Source organism: Etheostoma spectabile, chromosome 20 (genome assembly GCF_008692095.1).
Source record: "Etheostoma spectabile isolate EspeVRDwgs_2016 chromosome 20, UIUC_Espe_1.0, whole genome shotgun sequence".
Classification (NCBI taxonomy): Eukaryota; Metazoa; Chordata; class Actinopteri; order Perciformes; family Percidae; genus Etheostoma; species Etheostoma spectabile.
This window is the reverse complement of record NC_045752.1, coordinates 2,230,336-2,250,962: the sequence shown is the minus strand read 5'-3', so window position 1 is coordinate 2,250,962 and position 20,627 is coordinate 2,230,336. Positions and strand designations below refer to the sequence as shown.

Here is a 20,627-nt window from a genome sequence, read left to right as displayed (position 1 = left end):
CTACTGTATTTTCCTACGAGCTGCGGTTATGTTGCTGTCTTTCTGTGACACTGGCCTTAATTGCAGCTGAGAGCTTTATAGATGTGGGAAACTTTGCAATGACAGCTTTATACAGTAAGGTGACGTTTCCTTCGGAGTCACATGACTCTACAGTAAGTCCAACATGGCAGACGGAGTGGATCTTACGCGGTAACTAAAGCAACATTTCAACTGGAACAGACTAATTCAACACTACTCTGCAACAAGACATCCACAATGAGGGAGAGACAGAAGAAAAAGAAGGGGAGGACGTGGGCGGAAGCCGCCAAAACGGTATTCTAGGTGTTTTTATCTGTCGTTTGTTGTGGCTGTTTTCCTTGAACGCTCCCACTTGTACAACTGTGTTTATGAGTTCATGACCTGCTAGTGGAGATGTTGCGTACACCGCGCAAGGCCCGTGTTGACGGTATTTGGAAGACCGTTGTCACTAGCCGTCAAGCTGTCAACGCTGAGCACAACTGCAGCGAGATGACAGTCAGCTGTGTGCACCCAAGCATATTTCCAAAACACCTCCGTGTGTTGTGCCTACACATTGTGGGTGACACGATCGTCACGATTTGAAGTCGAATAAAGTAACCGTTAAGTAATCGCGTGAGTGTTGCCCGCTAGCCAGCTTAGCACGCTAGCTCCTGCTAACGCAACTCAATCCAACAAGTCTGTTTGATATCAGCTTCAAATAAAACACAGTGAAAAAAACAGTGTCCTGTTAAACTTAACCCCTACGTCGCCTTGTATTATATATAGTAACTCCATAATCAAGTTTATATATTGCATGTCAACGTTTGGCGACATATCCGAATACAGTAACGTTATGTTAATGAGTGTTGCTAGCATTGTAGCTAACGCTAGCTGTCATGAATAGCATGCTAATAACTACAAAATACCAAAACTTCCAACAACTATTTTGTAATAAAACCGTTATTGCTTGTGTATACTGCTCAGTTACGCATTAGCTTCACTAAGTTATTTACCGTAAGCCACATTTTCTTTTCCTAGGATGGCGAAGGCATGGGGAAGCCATAACCCGTCCTACTCTCCTTCTGATTGGCTAGTGGTCGTTGCATGCTGTGGTTGGATTGATTAGCTTTAGGCGAAAGAAGTGGGATTGGTTAGGGTAAGAATGTCAGGGTAGGCGTACATTCCTTCGCCATCCTAAGAAAGAAATACTCACAGTAACTAGCTAGCTAGCTAGTTTGCTCACATAACTTAGCTATAACTATAGTTTTTGTAATAAGGTAACACTCCAAAAAGTCCTGTTTTGCTAAGATGCATACATATTAAAGCAGAGAGGGGATACACGAGCAGTCGTTACAAAAACGTACAAGATAGGAGAAAATTAAAAGCAACACTGTTTGCTCAACACCAGTTGTTTTATATTTTTATGTTTCTGTACCATTACCGTACTATGATGTTGACATGTTTTGCTGACGACTAATGTTAAACGTTTAGTGTTTCCTTTGATGAGAGTTCCTCAGCCATATGTTAGAACTTAGTAGTTAACTAGTTAAGCATTTGGTGTTTTTTGATTATTTTGAGCAGCATTGTAGAAACTTGTTAGAAAGCTGTTCTATGGGAAATTGCTCCATCAAGTTTCATCATTTATGATCACCACTCTCACATGAAAAACTCAATTGTACAAAGTTTCTATGATAATGATAATTTGTCATTTTGCTGTAGGTTTTGGAGAAATACCCTAATACGCCCATGAGCCATAAAGAGATCTTGCAGGTGATTCAGAGAGAAAGGCTTAAGGAAATAAGGTAAATATGTTCCTGGCATCGTAGCTTTCCTGTAGCAAATGCAAATATCAGATATAGGAGGATACAGGATATAGGACATTTTCACGTGTGAGAGAGTACACAGCGCTTCCCTCTGTTATTAATCGATCATATCATGTGATTCCCTTTTACTTGTTCCCATAGTATTTCACTCAATTAATAATTGTTTCGTTTCTTTTTGTTTCATTGTCACTGTTCTCATCCAGAAGGTAAGGAAAAGCTAGCCCCCACCCCTTATTCTAACAAACTCACTGCGTTTGGTTTTACCCTTTGCATGTTATTAACAATAACATGTTTGGTTTCATAAAGACAGGACTCACACACTCATATTTTACCTAGACTTGCCGTAGCCATCTGTAGCCACCTGTTGCATAAAAACACAATTGCATTTTTCAGTACGGTAAATTACTTGATATTTTAACAAAGTAAAGCATGGATCTGATGGCGATGTTTTTACTCTATACAGATTGAAAAGTTCAACAAAGCTAAATGAAATTATCCAAATATTTGATGGGGTGTACATTTAATGACATAAATGATTGGCTGCCAATATGTGTAAGCCTAACTAGTGTAATTTTCTGAATAAATAACAAACAGATGTTGCATTTTTTTCAATCTCAATGCGTTTTATTACTATATTGCTTAATGGACTATAAGTTTTATACTGCAAGTTGACAAAAATGCATTTTTGTGACATTATGTACCTCTGGACACATCTTTTGCATGACTGCTGAGGCATAATTGTGCCCTTTTAAATGACTCAAAGTTGCCTTAAAAATGTTTGACTTAACTAGAGTAGATTTTTATGCAACAGACAAAGTTGTGCCAGACAAGTTCAATCTTAGAATATTAGGTCTTCCGTATAATGATTAGATTGTCTTGAACCAGTTTTATGCAGCTGATTCTGTATAAACGTTCAGTAAATTTCCCCACAACTACACTGTGAATCTGACTTGAACTTATACATGTCCTCTTGACGCATGGTAGCAATTTCCCCCCAGATATCAGACCAGTCTTGACACTTTTCCATCTTTCTCCTAGCTGTCTGATTAAAGATGTATAATTTGCGTTTTTCTCTCATGATCCAGTGGAACCTCGCCACTGGCATGTCTGAACGCAATGCTGCACACAAACTCTCGTGGTGAGGAGGGGATCTTCTACAAAGTTCCAGGCAGAATGGGGGTCTACACATTAAAGGTTAGTTAGACACAAAGCAACTTTCACTGCTGTGCTGCGTTAGGCCAAATGGGCTACTATTAAGTAAAAGATAATTGAAATTTCTCAAACAGGTGCAGCTTAATGTGCTCTACAAAAAAAGCCTCAAGGATCATTAAGGTCCGTCTAGAAAATCTTTCCATCATTTTGAATTTTTTGAAAAACACATTTTTGAGATCTCCTCCTACACCGTAGCTCCGATTGCTGCCAAATTTGAGTGAATCATCAATGGATCAAGCTAATTAAAAGTATTGTATTGTATAAAGCATGTCCATATCTCAATTACTTTGAAAGTTATTGACCAATTACCTCAAAAGGGGCGTGGCTCTGGACATAAATGGACACAAATCAGCAACCGCAAAGCACAAATCAGGCTATACATGACTAAATGTTTGTCCAATCAACACAAAACTTCCAGGAAATGTCTACATAATGACCTCACACATACACTGCAAGTCTCATTTAAAGTGACCACTAAGGGACGCTTTACAATAACTGGATATGGAATGACGCAAATCAAGGTTTGAACTTGGAATTGCAGCTTGCGGCTTTATTATTAGCAATTATTTTTGTATTGGTCATCTGCTTTTCTCAAATTGCTGTGAGCTGGACTGACTTACATAATACACTGAATTGAAAATAAATGTTTTTGACAAATCAGATGTAGGTAGGGCTGGGCGATATGGAGAAAATCAAATATTGTGATATTTTTGACCAAATATCTCGATATTGATACCGCAACGATATTGTGGTGTTGACACTTGGTGCTTTCACAAAATATGTACACAATGAGATTTTAGATAACTAATCGTCAGTGATGTGGATATAATGACTAAGTGGGTAAAGGCAAATAATAGAACAGTTACAATAGTCTGGTAAATTAAGAAAATAACATTACAGAGTTATGTGATGTTATGTAATGTATGTAATGTATGATGTAATGCAGCCTTTGAAGCCAGGAAAAGACAACACTTCTGCCATATTACGATATCCAAAATCTAAGACAATATCTAGTCTCATGTCACAATATTGATATAATATCCATATATTGCCCAGCTCTTGTTGTAGGCATTTCAAACAAAGTGCACCGTTTGTCCAATTGTTACAAAGCTTGCAGGATATGTTTTATAACGATGATGGACCACATGTGGGAAATTAGTTGCTACTGAGAAAAAAGGTTTGAACCTGCGATTAATTAATGCTTTGGTTGAATTCTACAAGTATGACGTGTGTGTGTGTGTGTGTGTGTGTGTGTGTGTGTGTTGTGTGTGTGTGTGTGTGTGTGTGTGTGTGTGTGTGTGTGTGTGTGTGTGTGTGTGTGTGTGTGTGTGCCACAAAATGTTTTTGAATTACTGTGCTTGGCTTTGCTTTTTCTGCATCTATAACATAAAAGGTAATATACTCTATGTACTATTGTTTTTATGTAGAAGGACTTCTCAGTTGTGGCGAAGGAGCTGTCTGAGGAGAGCTCTGAGGAGAGCAGTGACAATCTTTCTGACTCCCAAAGCACAGAAAACAACAGCAGCGCCGTCGCAGGAGAGGGCCGGACAGGAAGGTGGATGCGAAGAGGTACTGTACAGCGCAAACAGAATCATTCTTAACCGTTTGTACACTGACCATCATCTCCAAAAGCTTTTTTAGAATCATTAATAGCTTGAATACATGACTATTTATTATAGACGTTAACATTCCTGATAGAAGACTAATTCTGAAAGCTAACTAATTACATTAATTTAATACCCTAAAAAAACAATGCTCAAATTTGTTTTATTTGCAAGCTCTATTTTAAGTATAAAATAGTTAAGGCTTCTTTCTTATTGCGTTAATAGTCACTTCTGTTAAACGGTCATTCCGGGAGAATCAAAAGAAGAGAAAGATATTCCATCAACAGCAGTTTGACTGTAGCTCTGCTCATTACCTGATTTTCGCTGGTTGGTTACCTAGTTGTGACTATCGCAGTCGACGCCCCCTCCCAGTTAAAAGTGACTGCTGAAACACAGGAAACAAGCTGCAGTAGCGGTAGAGAGGCAAACACAAGTTACACCGTCTCCTCGCAAAATAATTCCTGGATTACACCGAGCGTCAAACATGATGATAGCAAAAGGTGGGTTTTATCTTTAAACAAACACACTGTGTCCACATTGTCTTCCGTTAATTGTCACCAGAGAAGCTGCAGTCTGCACACGGCACTGACGTCATAGCAGCGTTTGCTCTTTCGTGTGTCTGTGGTGTCAAATCATTGTGGATTGCACACCTGATCACAGCGCAACTTTGGAGAATGAACTTCTCAAGTAGCAATTATTTTTCGTTTTCTTCAGGCTGTGCTCTCACTGACTCTCATTATTTCTCTCTGCCACTTGAAAGTGACTGTTAAAACAGGAAACTGTGTTTTCTCAGTACGACCCATGACCGCTTCCTCATTATGCACAAGTTAGAAACTGCCAAGTAACTTAGGTTTAGATCTGAGTGGGAGGACTCGCATAGTCTTATTTTTGAAAAAATCAATGCAAAGAGCTACAAATTAAGTGGCGTCGAAAGTGGAAACACTACCGTGTGTAGAAAAGTAGTTTGAAAAACCGAGAGATTACTGGGAACAAGCTTCCTATTGAGACGTTCAGCCCATTTTAAGTGATATGATATACTAGCAAGGTAATGGAATCTGCTTCTTTGTGCATGGTATTGGTTTCAGTTTCATCAAAACAAAAGCATGATGTGATAAAGTCTGTACACCACCCTCAGGAAGTGTATTTTGTGCTTTTGTATTTGGTAGTTCCCTCCATGCTGCAGTCACAGCCGTCTTCTCCGCAGCCTCGATGCTCGTCGCCTTCTGTCCCCACCGGTAAACTCATCTCTTCCTCGCAGAAACACAGCAAGAAAGCATTGAAACAGGTACTGATGGGTTCGTTATTCTTTTATATTGTATTGTGTAAATTACAGCTACTCAGTGGAGTAAGTACTGTTTTCACTATTTGTGCAAACAAGTCTCAGATGGTGCACGAGTTCCTGCAACACCCTCATACTCACATACGCCTGTATACACACCCTGCCACCTCACGCTGCAACACACAAATGTGTTCTGGTTAAGTAACGTTTTCATATATTTGTTCTTGCATATAAATATTAATTTTTTTTTTTATCGGATTACAGTTTTTTATCCAAAAAATGAAAAAGTCTATAAACCCAAAAAAAGTACTAATCTGAATCAAAAACTCACACCTCAAAACTAGTGAAAATCTCTCGTCTTTTCTGCTTTTTCCCACTTTTTTCAAAAACTTTTCCGCTGACACGTTTTCGGTAAACATGTACATAACCCATGTTGGCTTTAAACACCCCAACTACTTCCCCCTGTCTGTAAAACTCGGGGCTGTTTTTTTAAACAAAATAGGCGGCAGCGGGTTTTACGTATAATTCCTCATATCCCCGTTAAACATTTCCAAATGGCGCTTGTCTTTTGTTTCCATTTAATTAGTTCCCTTTTTGCACAGATTGTAACCTCCATCGGCGAGGGGAATTTTTCAGCTCTGTAAGCCCAAATTTGTGTTCATTTTTTGGGGCGAAGCCCTTGAAGATGGCAATTTGGCTAAAATATTAGTGCTGGAGAGACTTATTGTATATTTTCCTTCCTGTAGTTTCCTTTTTACTTCAGTCAGCTAAAACAAAAGAGAAGCACTCGGTGGACTGTCATGGATTGCTTCTGTAATCCGTTGACATTGTGATTGGGAGGTGATCAGACTTTGAATTTACTGAATTTATGCTTGTGTTATGCAACCTTTGTTTCACTGCTGCACTGTTTTTTAGCTGTTTAACCAGGCACGTGGCCCTGGGGAGTAGTTGCAGGGAAACAGAGGGTTACACACATTCACACTCGGTGTTTCTCATACTGCTGGCTATTTGCTCCTTCCTTATTCTGATCGTTTTAGGCCTTGAAGCAGCAGCAACAGAGAAACCAGCGCAGACAGGGGGGGATGCCAACCACCTCCAGTCCTAGACTGCTTCTGAAAACCATCAAAGATATGGCTGACAACATCACTACAAAGACTGGTAGGTGGCAGCTATTAAATAGTTATATACCAAATAAAATGAAATGGGTAGTAGTCATCTCTTGGATATTTTACTGATGTGCACGGCATGATATTATTATACACAGTTTTGAGGATAAATGAGTGATATTGGTAAAGTTCTTAGGTATTGTCCTGTTATCATGTACAAGGAGCTGATGGGATTACATTTCACTGGAATTGTACCTTGTACGATTTCATGTGACAAACAAAACTGATGGATTGTTATTACTTGTTTGCATAACTACACAACAAAAGGCATAGTATTATTATCATTCAAACATGACTCATATAATTGGCAACAACAGTGCGGAAAAAGTTAGATCTCTGGTTTGCAATTTCTCAGAGCTTTTCCTTCTATTCCTATCCCTCTGTCTAACAGACCTATGCCACCCAGTTGTTCCCAGGAAGGGTCCTCCGAGGTCAGGCCGCCTTAATGCAGGTAATTCAGACATCTACTTCATTTATCCGAGTGGTTTGGAAATCTTAAAGGTGCTCACACGTTTTTTTAGGCTACATCATCTGTTTTTTTTAAAGAATTTTTTATGGGCATTTCTGCCTTTAATGAAAGGACATCTCAGGCTTGAAAGGGGAGCGAGAGGGGGAAGACACGCAGGAAAACCGTCACTGGTCGGATCCCTGGATCTTCTGCATCAAGGAATAAACCTATGTGCATGTGCTTCCTGCTCGACCAACTGAGCTAAATGGCCACACAGGCTTCAACATCTTTTGTCACATACAGCAAACATGTCCTCACTATCAACGAGCTGCCTGTCCCCTGAACTATAAAAAAACACAGTCTCTGTAGACAGCCAAGGCTCCACAAACGCCAACGAAAACAACCTGTGCCAACCTGCACCACCAAACATAACAAAGCAGGAGGAGGAGGGAGGGGCGAGCTAGCCTTGTTTTTTTTTTTAAATACTTTGAACGTCAACAAGAAGTGCGGTCACCTGCTGGGAAAGGGCTGGTGATAACAGCTCCCATAAACCAATATTCCTATCCTTTCATCAAGTATTGCCTGTGTTCCCAAAGTCTAGTATAGCATATTCCTCTGTTGTCAAAAAAGTATTACAAATCCCACTGATGCACTGGATGGCATGTTCTTTCATTACAGCAAACGCAAGACAATGTTCTGGTGTTGTAAATAAATACTCCCAAGTGCGCCAAAAATGTTTTAATCCGCTGCCTTAAATAGTCTCCAACAAATGCATTATTTACTTCTGCTGGAGTAGCATTTACTTAAAACTGCCAAGCTGTTTTAGAATATTTTTTCTGTATTTAAAGGTAGGAACCAAAGCGCTTGGGGCTTTTTGCTATATACAGGGTAGGGAAGTCGCACAGTACTGAAAGACGGACATACGGTATGCATTGTTGATTTTGGTCTTTTTATGGGATTTGTTGACTAGGAATGAGTTGACTAACCTTATCCACTAAAATAGTTCAAATAATCTGACTTTCTTGGACTTAGATAGAGTTAACTGTATTGTTTAATAAGTAGTTACGAAACAAGTGAAATGATCCCACATTAGCAGAACAAGGAACGTTGGGATAATTTCACTTGTTTCGTAACTACTTATTAAAATAAATAAATAAGTTAACAAACAGTTAACAAATAACACGACCACAGGGGAGAGTAAATTACGCAAGATGTCAGTTGCAAGATCGACATGTTTCTGCATTGCTTGATCTGTCTTGGTTAACATCTGTTTCCTGTTTTGTGTTGCAGGGCAGCTGAAACGTACCAAGTGTAATATAGATGTGGAAACACCCGACTCTATATTGGTAAACACTAACTTGCGGGCGATCATCAACAAGCACACCTTCTCGGTCCTGCCCCCGGACTGCCAACAGAGACTTCTCAAACTCCTGCCTGAAGTTGACCGGCAGGTGGCTCTAAAATAATACATACTTTTTATGCTTTTGTTGCATTATCTAGCACTAAATTTAGAATGTAATATTTTTGCATGTCATTTCCCATCTTTCCTGTCTACCGTCAGATATCGACTAATAATAATAATATATGTAACTAATAATTATAACTTTAGAAATATAGAAAACCAATCTGCACATATACATATCACACAGCTAACTTCTGTACAGCATTAATTCATGTTCCCCAATGCTACATGTTTAACTGTACCGTATATGTATCGCATATGGGAAGCATAAGTGGACGTACTGATGCAGTGGTGGTGATCGTGACGATGTTAGTCACAACATTGTGCCTCCTCTCCCCAGGCTTGCATGGATGGCCTTCTGAAGGTGACTAGTTCTGCTTTGAACAATGAGTTCTTCACATCAGCAGCTCAGTCTTGGAAGGAGAGACTGTCTGAGGGTCAGTGCAACAGTTTCCCACTGATAATAGCTGCATTCAGTTTATAGTCAAAGAAATATTGCTGTCACCCAAGGTTTAGTGCCACTACACAGAATGAGTCTGTTTTTTTTGTTTTTTTATAATGACGTAACTTTGTTCTTTACAGGGGAATTCACTCCTGAGTTGCAGCTACGAATGCGCCAAGAAATAGAGAAGGAAAAGAGAGTAGAACACTGGAAGGAGGCCTTCTTTGAAAACTATTATGGTGAAAAGTAAGTTCTCCTCTTTGATTTATTATTTATATTCATTCACGAATCCAATCCGCTTTTTGAGAAGTTAGAAGACATATTATTTTCATATTTTCCAAATGCCAAAATGAAAAAGCCCTCTACCCATAGGAACTACAAGCAGAACTTTTCCTACTTTTCCTCAGGATTATTTTCTTCACGTCATCATGATTGAATATCTACAGTAGTATCAGATTTGCATTGTTATTAAATGCTGGCGTGTTTAAAAGGCTTATTTAAAGTTGAATGAAATTCCAAATATGATCCAATTACCTCCCTCATCACCCTCTCACGTTACAGGAATAAGATTTCCGGAACATAAAACTACATTATTAGTAGAAGTACAGTGTTTGTTCACAGTATTCATCACATACTGTACTATTGAATTGCTTTGTATCCAACAGCATCATATTGCTTCAAGACAAGGCTAAATCAAATAAATAAATTGACTTGGTTAGCTGTTTAAAAATGTATCTAATTTGGCAGCTCATTGATTGATCAAAATGCCAACCGAAGCAGTCACATTTTTAAGTTTCATAATCATCCTCATAATTCATACTAAGGCCTCTCATCAGAATATGGCTTATTCAATAAAAAATACAGAGCTTTGTGTAAATGAAGATGTCAAAATTGGGGAATAAGAGTGACTTTTGTCTATCTGTCTATCTATCTATATATATATATATAGCTCTGGGCTCAGCTTTGAGGAATCCAAAGAGCTGACAGAGGCTGATATGAATCAGGAGTCTGCCAGACCCCAGTCCCCCCCTCATCAGACAGGACCTGCTGCTCAAGCACCAGAGGATCCCAAGGGCTCAAAGGACAGCAGCCAGACTGATGCTGCAACCGCTGTGAAAGACATGAAGCCAACAAAGGAACTTCTGAAGGTGCAGCCTGCTCAGAGAGAGCCAGTCTCCACCACAGAGCCCATGAAGACACGGCGCTCACAGTACGCTGAGGATCGTAAGTTAAACACAACAGCACATTCTGGGCCAGCACCTGCAGTGAAAACAGTGGAGGTTGAAGGGCCGACCGAACGGGTCCCAGTAGGTACACTGCCTGAAAAGGAGCATAAAGAGGAAGTGAAGGAGGAGAAAACTAAACTTCCCCAGTCGCCTGTGAAGAAGAGCGGCCCACAAAAGGATAGTTTAGAGCTAAAAGAGGATCAGCCGGTGTCTGTGGTTAAGCCCGCTGAGGAGAGCAAAGAGGTCAACCCTGAGCCCAGTGGCCCCTCAGAGCCGCTAAAAAGAAAATCTCTCAGTGAGATTGGGGATGAATTGACACCAGAGAAAAGGCCCCGTATGTCCTCAATTTCCTCAGTGTCCTCAGTCTCCTCTGTATCTCCTCCAGCGTCATCCGTATCCAGCCCTGCTACACCAACTTCAACAACAAATCAGAGGGTTCCACCACTCAAGGTAGGAAAAATGTCTCTGAACACAAAGTCTTCTCTGATCTGTTTATCCTTTGAGTACACAAATGTTGAAAGGTGGCTCTGATAATTGTGTAGCCTGCTTCTTTGCAGAAGGTGGCAGCTGTATTTACAGTAGCTTAGATTCCCAGCAGTTTGAGTGGATTCCAATGGCAACCAAGAGTCATGGCAAAAATGTGTCAAAAATGATCAAAATGTCCATAGGACCCCTAATCGAACCCCTAATGCATTTCTCTGCCAGTGTTTTATAGCCAAGAGGAAGCAATAATATTATGGAGGTTTTTCATTTACTTTTATATGTATATCTTGAAATAATTCTCTAATATCTTGTTTTTTTTTTTACTTTGCAGATCCCAGTGTCCCGGATTCTTCCCATTCCTTTGTCACCTAGCCAACTCTCTCCCAGGACTCCCCTCCCGGCCCCCCTTAGCAGCCCAGGTCGTACTGGTGCTCGCACTTTGGCTGACATCAAAGCCAAAGCTCAGCTTGCACGAGCGCAGCGAGCAGCGGCTGCCGCAGTATCATCCGCGTCGAAAGGAGCGGTGCCAGGCCCAGGGCCAGGGGGAGGCAGTGGTGAGCAGACCCAGCCCTCACCCAGCCCCAGCCCAACATCCCCACAGGCATCAACCAGGTTACCAGCCTCCAGCAGCAGCGGTCAGACCAGTACTCCTCCTCCTCGCCCACTGGACTCTTTTAGCCAGTTAAGCCCAAACCGGTTTCAAACATCTTACTCAAGCAAAACTGATGATAAAAACAAAGGTCATTCTGCTGGTACTGTCAGTGCGCCCAACAGCATTCAAATGCAACCCACTCAGCCATCTGTGCACGCTCTCATGGGACAAGAAAGCCCATCACTTGCTATATCATCAACCAAGATCAGCTCCTGTATCCCTGCAAATAACCCACTGGTCACTCAGCTTCTGCAGGGTAAAGAGGTTCCATTGGAGCAGATCCTCCCAAAACCGCTATCCAAGGTGGAAGTGAAGATGTCAAATGTACCCTCTGGTAGTAAGGGGAAGACACCACACTCTGCTGAGCACAGGTCTGATAAGGAGATGGCCCGCCAGTTCAATACAGCAGGACACACAGAGGTTTTCTCAGAGTACCCAAGACATCACAGGGAACTTCCTGATGAGGAGACTCAGGAGCAGATCCTCCAGGCTCTGATTCAGAGGAAAGGCCAGCAGAGTCAGCCTTATGGTGGTCTGGGGCCTCAGCAACCTCAATACAAAGTCTATCAGCTAGTGCACGCAGAAGAGCATCAGGACCAATCCAGGATTTCTGTAGGATTTCTGGGTCGTAAGAGGATGCCCAGGCCTGCCATGACAGGTCATTACCTGCTTAATGTGTCCACATATGGCCGAGGACCAGAGAGCAAGAGACTGCACCAGTCTGTCATCCCAAACACGTCTCTATCCAGTTTAAAAAGGGAAAGCACAGAAGGAGAGGAGGCGGCCAAGGATAAAGAACCAGCCAACAAATGCTTTTTTCCTGCTTCTGAGGTAAAAACAGAGCAGCATGGATGCTCAGTGACCAAGTCTGACGAAGCAACGAGCATTCAGCATTGCACCAATGTAAAGACGGAACCTGGGTCAGAGGATAGTGCAGTCGGTGCCGATAACAACAGCACCAGTGGGACAGCTAAAGAAGACACCAGCCCTTTTTCTCAGTCACAACGAAGGCACCTCGAACTCTGCAATAGTAACCAAGGAAACTCCGAGCCATATCTTAACCAAGTGGACCCCAGTTACCAGCGACAGTCTGCCTTTCAAACCCAGAGAACACTCGATAATCAGGAAGTCATGGCAGCATCATGCTACGGTGGCACTATCAGCATGTCTGTACCTAACACTTTGAACCGCAGCACTGCAGGCATCTGCTCCCCCACAGCCTCATCAGAGGCCGGCGGCGGTGTCCACGGGAGCGTCATGTCTTTCTCAGTGACCGTCACCACCATACCTGCCGGTCACTCGTTAGGCCACAGCAACCAGGACGATCCCTCACCTGAGCAGTCGTTCATCGAAGGCTCCAACATGGAGGACGTCCAGTCTAAATGCTACTGCAGACTGAAGGCCATGATCATGTGCAAAGGATGCGGAGCCTTTTGCCACGATGACTGCATCGGGCCCTCGAAACTCTGCGTGTCATGTTTAGTTGTTCGATGATATGAAATGAATAATAATAATTAGAAGATACAGTATCACGGTTTGATTTGTACTGAAGCAAGACCCGAAGCAGAAGCAGGTCATTCAGAATCAATACTAAATCACTGCTGGGGTGAAGCACGGTGGCCACACTCCAGACAAAACAACCAGCACCGTCGCTTTTGGAAAAGACGGATTTTACACTGGGGGGGCTTTTGTAACCCCAAACATCATGAAAAGTTTTTTCCTGCAATTTTTTGGAGAAATATAAATCAGGTTGAAAATCAAACAGTGTTATCAGATGGTGAAAAATATAAAATTAAATGTTGCACCGGCTGGATTAGTGTGATATATTTTTAATTTTATTTTTTATATATAATTATATATATAATTTTTAAAATTTTAATTTTTTATTATATATAAAAAGGGGGGAAAAAAGAAGTTTTTTTTAAAACAAACGTTTTTTAAGATGACACTTTTTTATTAGGGGGCCCTATCAGTTAGGTTTAAAAGGCTAAAAAAATAAGGGCGTAATGTAATTTTGGTAAGGTACCCTGGCTTTTACCCGCGGGGGGGGAAGGAAATACAGAACATTTATTAAAAGTCCCTTTTTAGGATCCACTATTTTAAAAACAAAAAAAAAGTATAGTTTAGAAAGATATATAAAGAAATTTTTGAATGTATTATAAAACAATTTGTGCACAAACTCTTTTTTAACATTACAAGGGGAAGCATTTAAAAAAACCACCGGAATAGGTGTTGGACGATAAATTAAAAAAAGGAAAGGAAGAATCTTTTATATCAAAAATGCTTATGGCTTTCTGCAAGGTTAGAGTACCTACTGGGGAAACTTTCATTTTCTCCCCCCACCCCCAAAAAAGCCGTTTGTAGATATTGTCCCCCGGACAGGTTTTCCCATGCTTTTTTTTAGATAGACAGAAGTGGCAAAACAGTAAAAACAAAAAAAACAAAAAAAAACACTCAAGGCAAGGGGGAGAAAATGAAGATAATTGTTCTTTCGGAAAAATTTTTATTTAAGTATGCCAGAGTAGAAAGTATTTTATTTTTTCGTGCAGCTACATTGTGACATATCGTTTTTTTACAAAAAAATTTTTTTACCGTGGAAAAAATGGAGAACAGTAGTTAGCTAAAACGCTAAATGCTTTATCACGAAAGATTTTGATAGCAGCTTGAGTTTTTTCAAAATGATGAGAGGACATAGACGTGATTTAAGGCGGGGGTAACATTTCACTTTAAATGGCCTTTTCCCCAGAATTGGAGAGACCCCCTATTTTAATGTGGTGGAGCATTGTAAAGGACATGAATACTGGACAGTTTCATAATGAAAAATGGATGTGTGTGAGGACAAGGATGAACCAGACTTTTTTTAGTGTTTTACAAACCTTTAGCTGCATTCGATAACCAGTGCAAAAGCTTTTTTACCACTAAAAAACGTGCAAATAGGCCAGTGTCAAGCGTTACCTTAGCAGGTTTTTCAGGTGTTCCTGCTGATTACAAATTAAGACGCATCAACTTTATTATAAAATCTCCTCGAGGTGAAAAGTAGGCCTGTTTTTATAGCAATTATTTCCAAGGTAATATGCCAAAGTCACCTTTAAAAAAAAAAAAAACTAAATAATTAACTTGTTTTTAATGTCTGACTAGAACAAAGTAATATATTTTAATTAATATATTTTAATATAAAAAAAATCTATTTGATAATTGTTTTTGAAAATCCACAGGGTATTTACTATAATAATATATTGGCTGTCCGTTTTTCCTATAATTTTGTTTAGACTGGACAGACCCCCTACAAGAAAATTTTCTTTTAATCAAAGGCCCCGGTTCAAAATTCTGAGGCCAGTTCCCCCCCCCTGGGTTTGTTGGCCTATTTTTATAGAGATGTGTCTAAGGTGTACGTTTTTTGCTTCTACATGTGTCATTACCTTATAAACACAAAAAGATATGTTTTTAAAGCACCATTTTTAGGTTAGGGATTAAACCCAAAAAATTTTTAAATGTTATTTGTAATAAATGGGGGCGTGTCTTGTGGAAGTTTGGATTTTAAGATTTTAGGGGGTTTGAATCGGACAGTTTTCCAATATTTTGATAGTCTTCACCAAAAATAGTGAAAACAGTATTTTATTGGTTTTCCCAAATTAAAATTTACCCCCATAAAATTTTGTTTTGTGGGTTTAATTATGAGATGTATTTCCAGTAGAGTTTGGGGGGCGGATTGCACGAAAAAGGCAATCAACCAACCAACCCAAAAGGCAGCTGAAATCTTTGTTAATAAGGACTGAAAGGTGAATCAGGCAGCCATCCCCAGTGTCATGAAGTTAGTTGGGGGTGTTCAGAAGAGAGTTGTTTTTTTAAAATTAGCGTTAAGTTCGGGCCCCCCAAAACCTTTTGGGAAAGTCCCTTTAACCCAGGGAATTTTTTATTAGTCGGTGGATTTTCTTCATTAAAAACCCCCCTGAGTTAAAAAGTAAACGTTGTAAACAAAGTGTATTTTCGAGTTTAGATATTAGTAAACAAAGGGAAAAAGAAAAGCTTTTTGTGTGTTTTTTTTTTGGAGAAAAGGTGTTGTAACGGCCATTTAAAGTTTATTTGAGTCTAAAGTTTTTAAAATCTCGAGAGTATTAAAAGTCTATGAAAACAGTTGTATAAATGCATTGGGCATGAAACTTTTTTCTCCTAACTATACTCCAACAAATACGTACAACCACAAAGGGATTTTTTTTAGGGGGGTTTTCCCCTTTATTACAGTGATGTGGTGACATGAAAGGAGAGAGTGGGGGACGACATGCAAAAAGGGGCGGGTCGGCCCCCAAACCCCTGCGCCACGGCAGGATCACCCAACATAGGGGGAACTCTCCCAGGGGTGAGTAGAGGCCCCCCCGCAGGTGTTTTTTTGGCAAAAAAACCCCAAATAACTGAGCTTAAAATGTAACAGGGATCTGAGTTAAGGCTCACGTTTGTTGGAAAGGGAATAAATATTAATTATTACTAGGGATTTGCTCTTTGACCAAACTTTTCTTTGAAAACGATGCGGGCTAGGGGCATTTTTTATTTGGGTTTCCCATCCCCCAAACGACAAACGGATGGACAAAACAGGAATTCTTTATGTTGAAACAAAAAAACTGGTAACTATGACATAGGTCTAAGGTCATTACAATAGCCAAGAGGGCCCTGTGTTTCTATGGTCAGGAACCTTGGAGACATCAATAAAAGAAAAACTTAAAATGGGAATGCACAATGGGGGGGGGGGGAAACTCCCACACAGACACTAAATGTAAAAATGAAATGTAGGATCCAGTGTTTTTGGAGCTTGACTCATAAAGTCAGGCTAGTTTTGCTGCTTTGACTTTGTCCATTCTGTTATAAATCTGTTTCTTTTGAATCCCCCAACTTTAAGAAAGTGTAATACAAAATCCCTGGAGTATTGCTTTAAATTCCAATTATAAATTCCATATAATCTGTTTTTTTTTGTTTGTTTCGTTTTTATCTCCACTCTATTATGCTTCGGATCATAACTCAGAGTAAAACTAGCAATAGGCTAGTAGTAGTGCGCCTTTAACCAGCGTCCGTGCGCACATGCGTAAAGTAGGCTATAGTAGGTGGTCGCGCATGGCATCTCAGTGGCTGCTCGCGCTCTGCCGTCCTCTGCCGCTGGGTCGCTGCTGATGCCGTGCGGAGCGGGGCGGCTGCAACCGCAGTTCCCAAGACTGAAGTCGAACGAAACGGGATAGTGGGTTGAAATATGATTATGGATCGTCCGAGCCGTTTCTCATCGCTCGGACAGCTGTAACGTCGGCGGACGCGCGTGGATTCATCAAAGGTGAGAGTGCGGCTGTGAATAAGGAGGAGATATCTCCTCCTTATTCACCCTGGACCACTTATCCTCCCCATCTGATGCTGCTGCTGCCGATGATGGTGATGATGGTGATGCTCTAAACGCAACCTGCGTGATTCTCCTCCGGTAAAGGCCGGCTCCCTGGTAATTCCTCTTATTCGCCTGTCGAGACACCAGTGCGAACTGGAAAGATGCAGGATTGCCATTCTTTCTTATCCAAAAATGTTTTATGGGCATCACGACACACCATTCCCATTGCGGAAATAAGGTAAATAGGAAGTTAAATCAGAAATATGGCTGCGTTTTTTGTGTTCTACCGTCGCTTCAGACGTGAATTTTAAGTGCTGCAGGATTCCTTACTGTGAGAAATGAGGCTTTAGAAAGCGAGAAGTGGATGATCTCAGCGGAAGAGAGGCACTGCAGTAACCGGGTCCTTATGTTGACTCGCGTCAAAAGGATGTTGTCATTACCTCAAAGATGAAGGTGCGGTTACAGTAAAATGCCCCTTTAAGGGCTTAGAATGATAACCACACATTCTTACTGTATCAAAAAGCTGATATCGTAATTAGTATGGCTTTATGGTTATTTATGTGCAAATGAGTGAATGAAATTGACTATAAATCCCATGAATTCAGACCTTTATCAGTATCACACTGAGTCTGATCTACACCTCTCAATGTGCTCTGGTATGTGAATTGTTTGGTTCATGAAATATTAGAAACTTCTATGTTTCCTTATCTGCCATGGAGTGATCAACTAGGCGTTTGATGTTTTTTGCCCCCAACATCTCCTTCCAGGCAGCGTGGCGATGGTTATGTCTAGGGTTAATGTTAGGGTTAGCTGCCTGGAAGGCGATGCTGGAGGCAAAAAAACACCATCCAGCGATCAACTACTGCATTAAACTCATTCAATGGCTGTCATGCACTGCTCACATTCTTCCAAACATTGCTTGCCAATGCAAGGCCTGAGTAGCCTACTCCTGAATTTCTGCAGTTACTTCATAGGCGGAATATTTACAATGAACCATTGTTATTTTGCTGACATGTGTTTGTTGGGTCTCCCACTGCATCACACATGTTTTCTTCCCTTTCCGCCAAAGTACAACAGCACTCCTGTGACACATTATCCCTGAAAATACAGTGTGTGTTGCCCCATTTAGGATGCTATCCAATTGCTGTTGCTTTCTTAGGATGCAGCCATACAAGTCAATTATTTGACTTTTTTCAGCGTATTATTCAGCTTCTCAAAAGTCAGTGTTTTCTGTTTTACTCTTTCTTACTGTCTATTATATAAATTGAATATTTTTTGGATTGTGGTCAGAACAACATAACACTTAAAGATGTCACCCTGATGACTATGACTGCAACTAACGTCTACTATTACTGTTGATTAATCTTCAGATTATTTTGTCGATCAATCAATGAATTGTTTTGTATATAAAATGTCAGAAAATAGTGAACAATGCCGTTGTAACTTCTTAGAGCCCAAGGCGACGTCTTGTTTTGTCAGAACATTTATTCATTTACTATCATATACGAGGCAGAAAAGCATTCAGTTACATTTGGATAGCTGTGACTAGCAAATGTTTGCCATTTCTGCTAAAAAATGACAAAAATGATTATATAAAGTGTCTGTCTGTCTGTCTGTCTAATTGTTGCAACTATGTATACTATATATTTTTAACTCTTTTGACATTTCATACTTTTGATTTTTTGATATTATTAGGCTCCCCATTAGCTGATGCAGCACATCAGCTACTTAATCCCTAAAATACTTGTGTGTTGTAACCTTGATAATAATATAACATAACACTGAATATGACTGTATTTGAGTGGATGCCGGGGTCCTTTCAAAGATACTTGCTGTTGCTTGTAACCGGCAATGAGAACCATTCAACACGAGCCAGAGTAGCACGTTAGTGACTGGAAACAGGCCCTGTCATACGAGTAGAGATCACTGTGAGAAGAAGAGTCTCTAAAACAAACAATGCAACAACAACAACAAAAACATGGTGAACTCCTGCCTGTCTGTAGACTTCCTGAGGGTTGCAGAACCTAGCTCTGCAGGTCAGCGAACGCACCCTGTGAACATGCATGTGATCTGGGCATGTTTGGGGCGCTGGGTCCGAGGCCGTCCGGGGGGAAACCCAGCGCTTCTCACTCATTGGCCAGCTGTAATGTGCTCCGTGTCCGTCATCATTAAGTGCTTCCTTTGCGGCTCTCAGTCGGTGTCATTAGCCCACAGGATGCAGTCATTGCTGAGCGGGATGTCATGGAGAATTATCATTTGCACAGACCGCGGGCGCTGGAGTGCTCCCCAGCCAGCTCACCAATATCTCTACAGGAAGAGAGAGAGGGGAAACAAAAGCACAAATTGAGAGCTAATGAAGTCCTTGAAGGAGGGAGAAAGGGGGAGGTGATAATTACTTATTCAAAAGTCAACTACATTTCCTCAGCGAGGAATAGCTTATCAAGCGTAGTAATGTTGACATCCAGTCAAAAGACGCCCTCACTAACTCTTCCATTATGGCTTTTCTTCACAGGGTCGATGTTTAGGGCTTCACTTGTTTGACATTCACCCAGCGACAGGTAAATATTGAAAATCTTAAGTTGTATCTAAGACTAAAGTCTAAAAACAAATACTATTTTCTAGTGCATCACGCCACAATAGGATGCCACTAATGTACTGACATGTTTTCACATCTTCATTACATGAGAACACAAGGTGACATTAGTGTGAAAGAGCAACTGAAGATCTGTTTCAAGTTTAAGAAAAAACTCATCTGAGGAAACAGCCTTAAAAGCCCCGATGACCCTTATTGAAGAAATGTAGATTGAAAGAATGAATGAATGACAAGGAAACCTGTGGTGTTTTAAAGGGAATTTGTCTTCCACAAGTCTGAGTACTATGTTAAAACCAGAAACAGACACGTAGAATGAATCCACTCTGAAGTCAGGCGACAGAGCAAAACTTCAAAGTTCAAACTGTTCAATCGAGTCTTTGGTATGAAAGAGATGAGATTCCTTTTGGTTCCTCCCTACAGACTCTGATACCTGCATCCTGAAGATTAAAGTCTCGATTCAGTTGATTCACTCAGTTGATTTTAACGCCAACTACAGTTTGTCAACACACTTCAAAGATATTGTGTGACATTTTTCGAAAGGCAGACCGAGCAAGGCTAACTGTTTCCAGTCTTCATGCTAAGCTAAGAGGCTGCTGGCTGAAGTTTCAATATCTCTAATATTTCTTAAGCGATTCAAATAGTGAATTAAGTAAAAAGAAATTGACAGTTCAGTGTCATAATCAGGCTAGCCTTTCAGAGTCTTTCAAAGCAATGAAACCTTCTCAAAAAATATGATACTTTCATCCCTAACGTAACTGGTTACATCATCTCTTAAATAGCCAACCAAAGCCATCATCTATCTATTTTACAGTGAAGCGAATAGCTGGAATGATGACTAAGACAGACCTTGATGCACAGGGTAAAGAATAAAGATATATACC

The 20,627-nt window shown here is 40.5% G+C and overlaps 2 protein-coding genes across 6 annotated transcripts in view; both read left to right on the top strand.

The window, feature by feature from the left end:
• The first annotated feature begins 110 nt into the window (after positions 1 to 110).
• On the top strand, positions 111 to 13,375 carry asxl2 (ASXL transcriptional regulator 2). Of its 5 annotated transcripts, none has more exons than XM_032500802.1 (13): positions 111 to 312; positions 1,717 to 1,799; positions 2,024 to 2,026; positions 2,906 to 3,014; positions 4,460 to 4,601; positions 5,803 to 5,921; positions 6,953 to 7,073; positions 7,473 to 7,532; positions 8,820 to 8,980; positions 9,332 to 9,428; positions 9,574 to 9,679; positions 10,383 to 11,109; positions 11,474 to 13,375. In XM_032500802.1, exons 1-13 carry the CDS (start codon positions 256 to 258, stop codon positions 13,286 to 13,288), a joined length of 3,600 nt encoding a protein of 1,199 aa, XP_032356693.1. In that variant the 5' UTR covers positions 111 to 255; the 3' UTR covers positions 13,289 to 13,375. The 5 variants fall into 5 exon arrangements, 4 of the variants coding, with proteins under 4 accessions (XP_032356693.1, XP_032356696.1, XP_032356694.1 ...); XM_032500805.1 differs by lacking the exon at positions 11,474 to 13,375 and adding an exon at positions 10,181 to 10,268 and having other exon boundaries at positions 10,379 to 10,505; XM_032500803.1 differs by lacking the exon at positions 2,024 to 2,026.
• A 3,490-nt stretch (positions 13,376 to 16,865) lies between these two features.
• The window catches only part of dtnbb (dystrobrevin, beta b), a 40,041-nt gene continuing 36,279 nt past the window's right edge, over positions 16,866 to 20,627 (top strand). The window contains exons 1-2 of the mRNA XM_032500916.1: positions 16,866 to 17,108; positions 19,666 to 19,711. The gene's annotated coding sequence lies outside the window, so the exon portion shown is untranslated. The remainder of the gene's footprint in view (positions 17,109 to 19,665; positions 19,712 to 20,627) is intronic.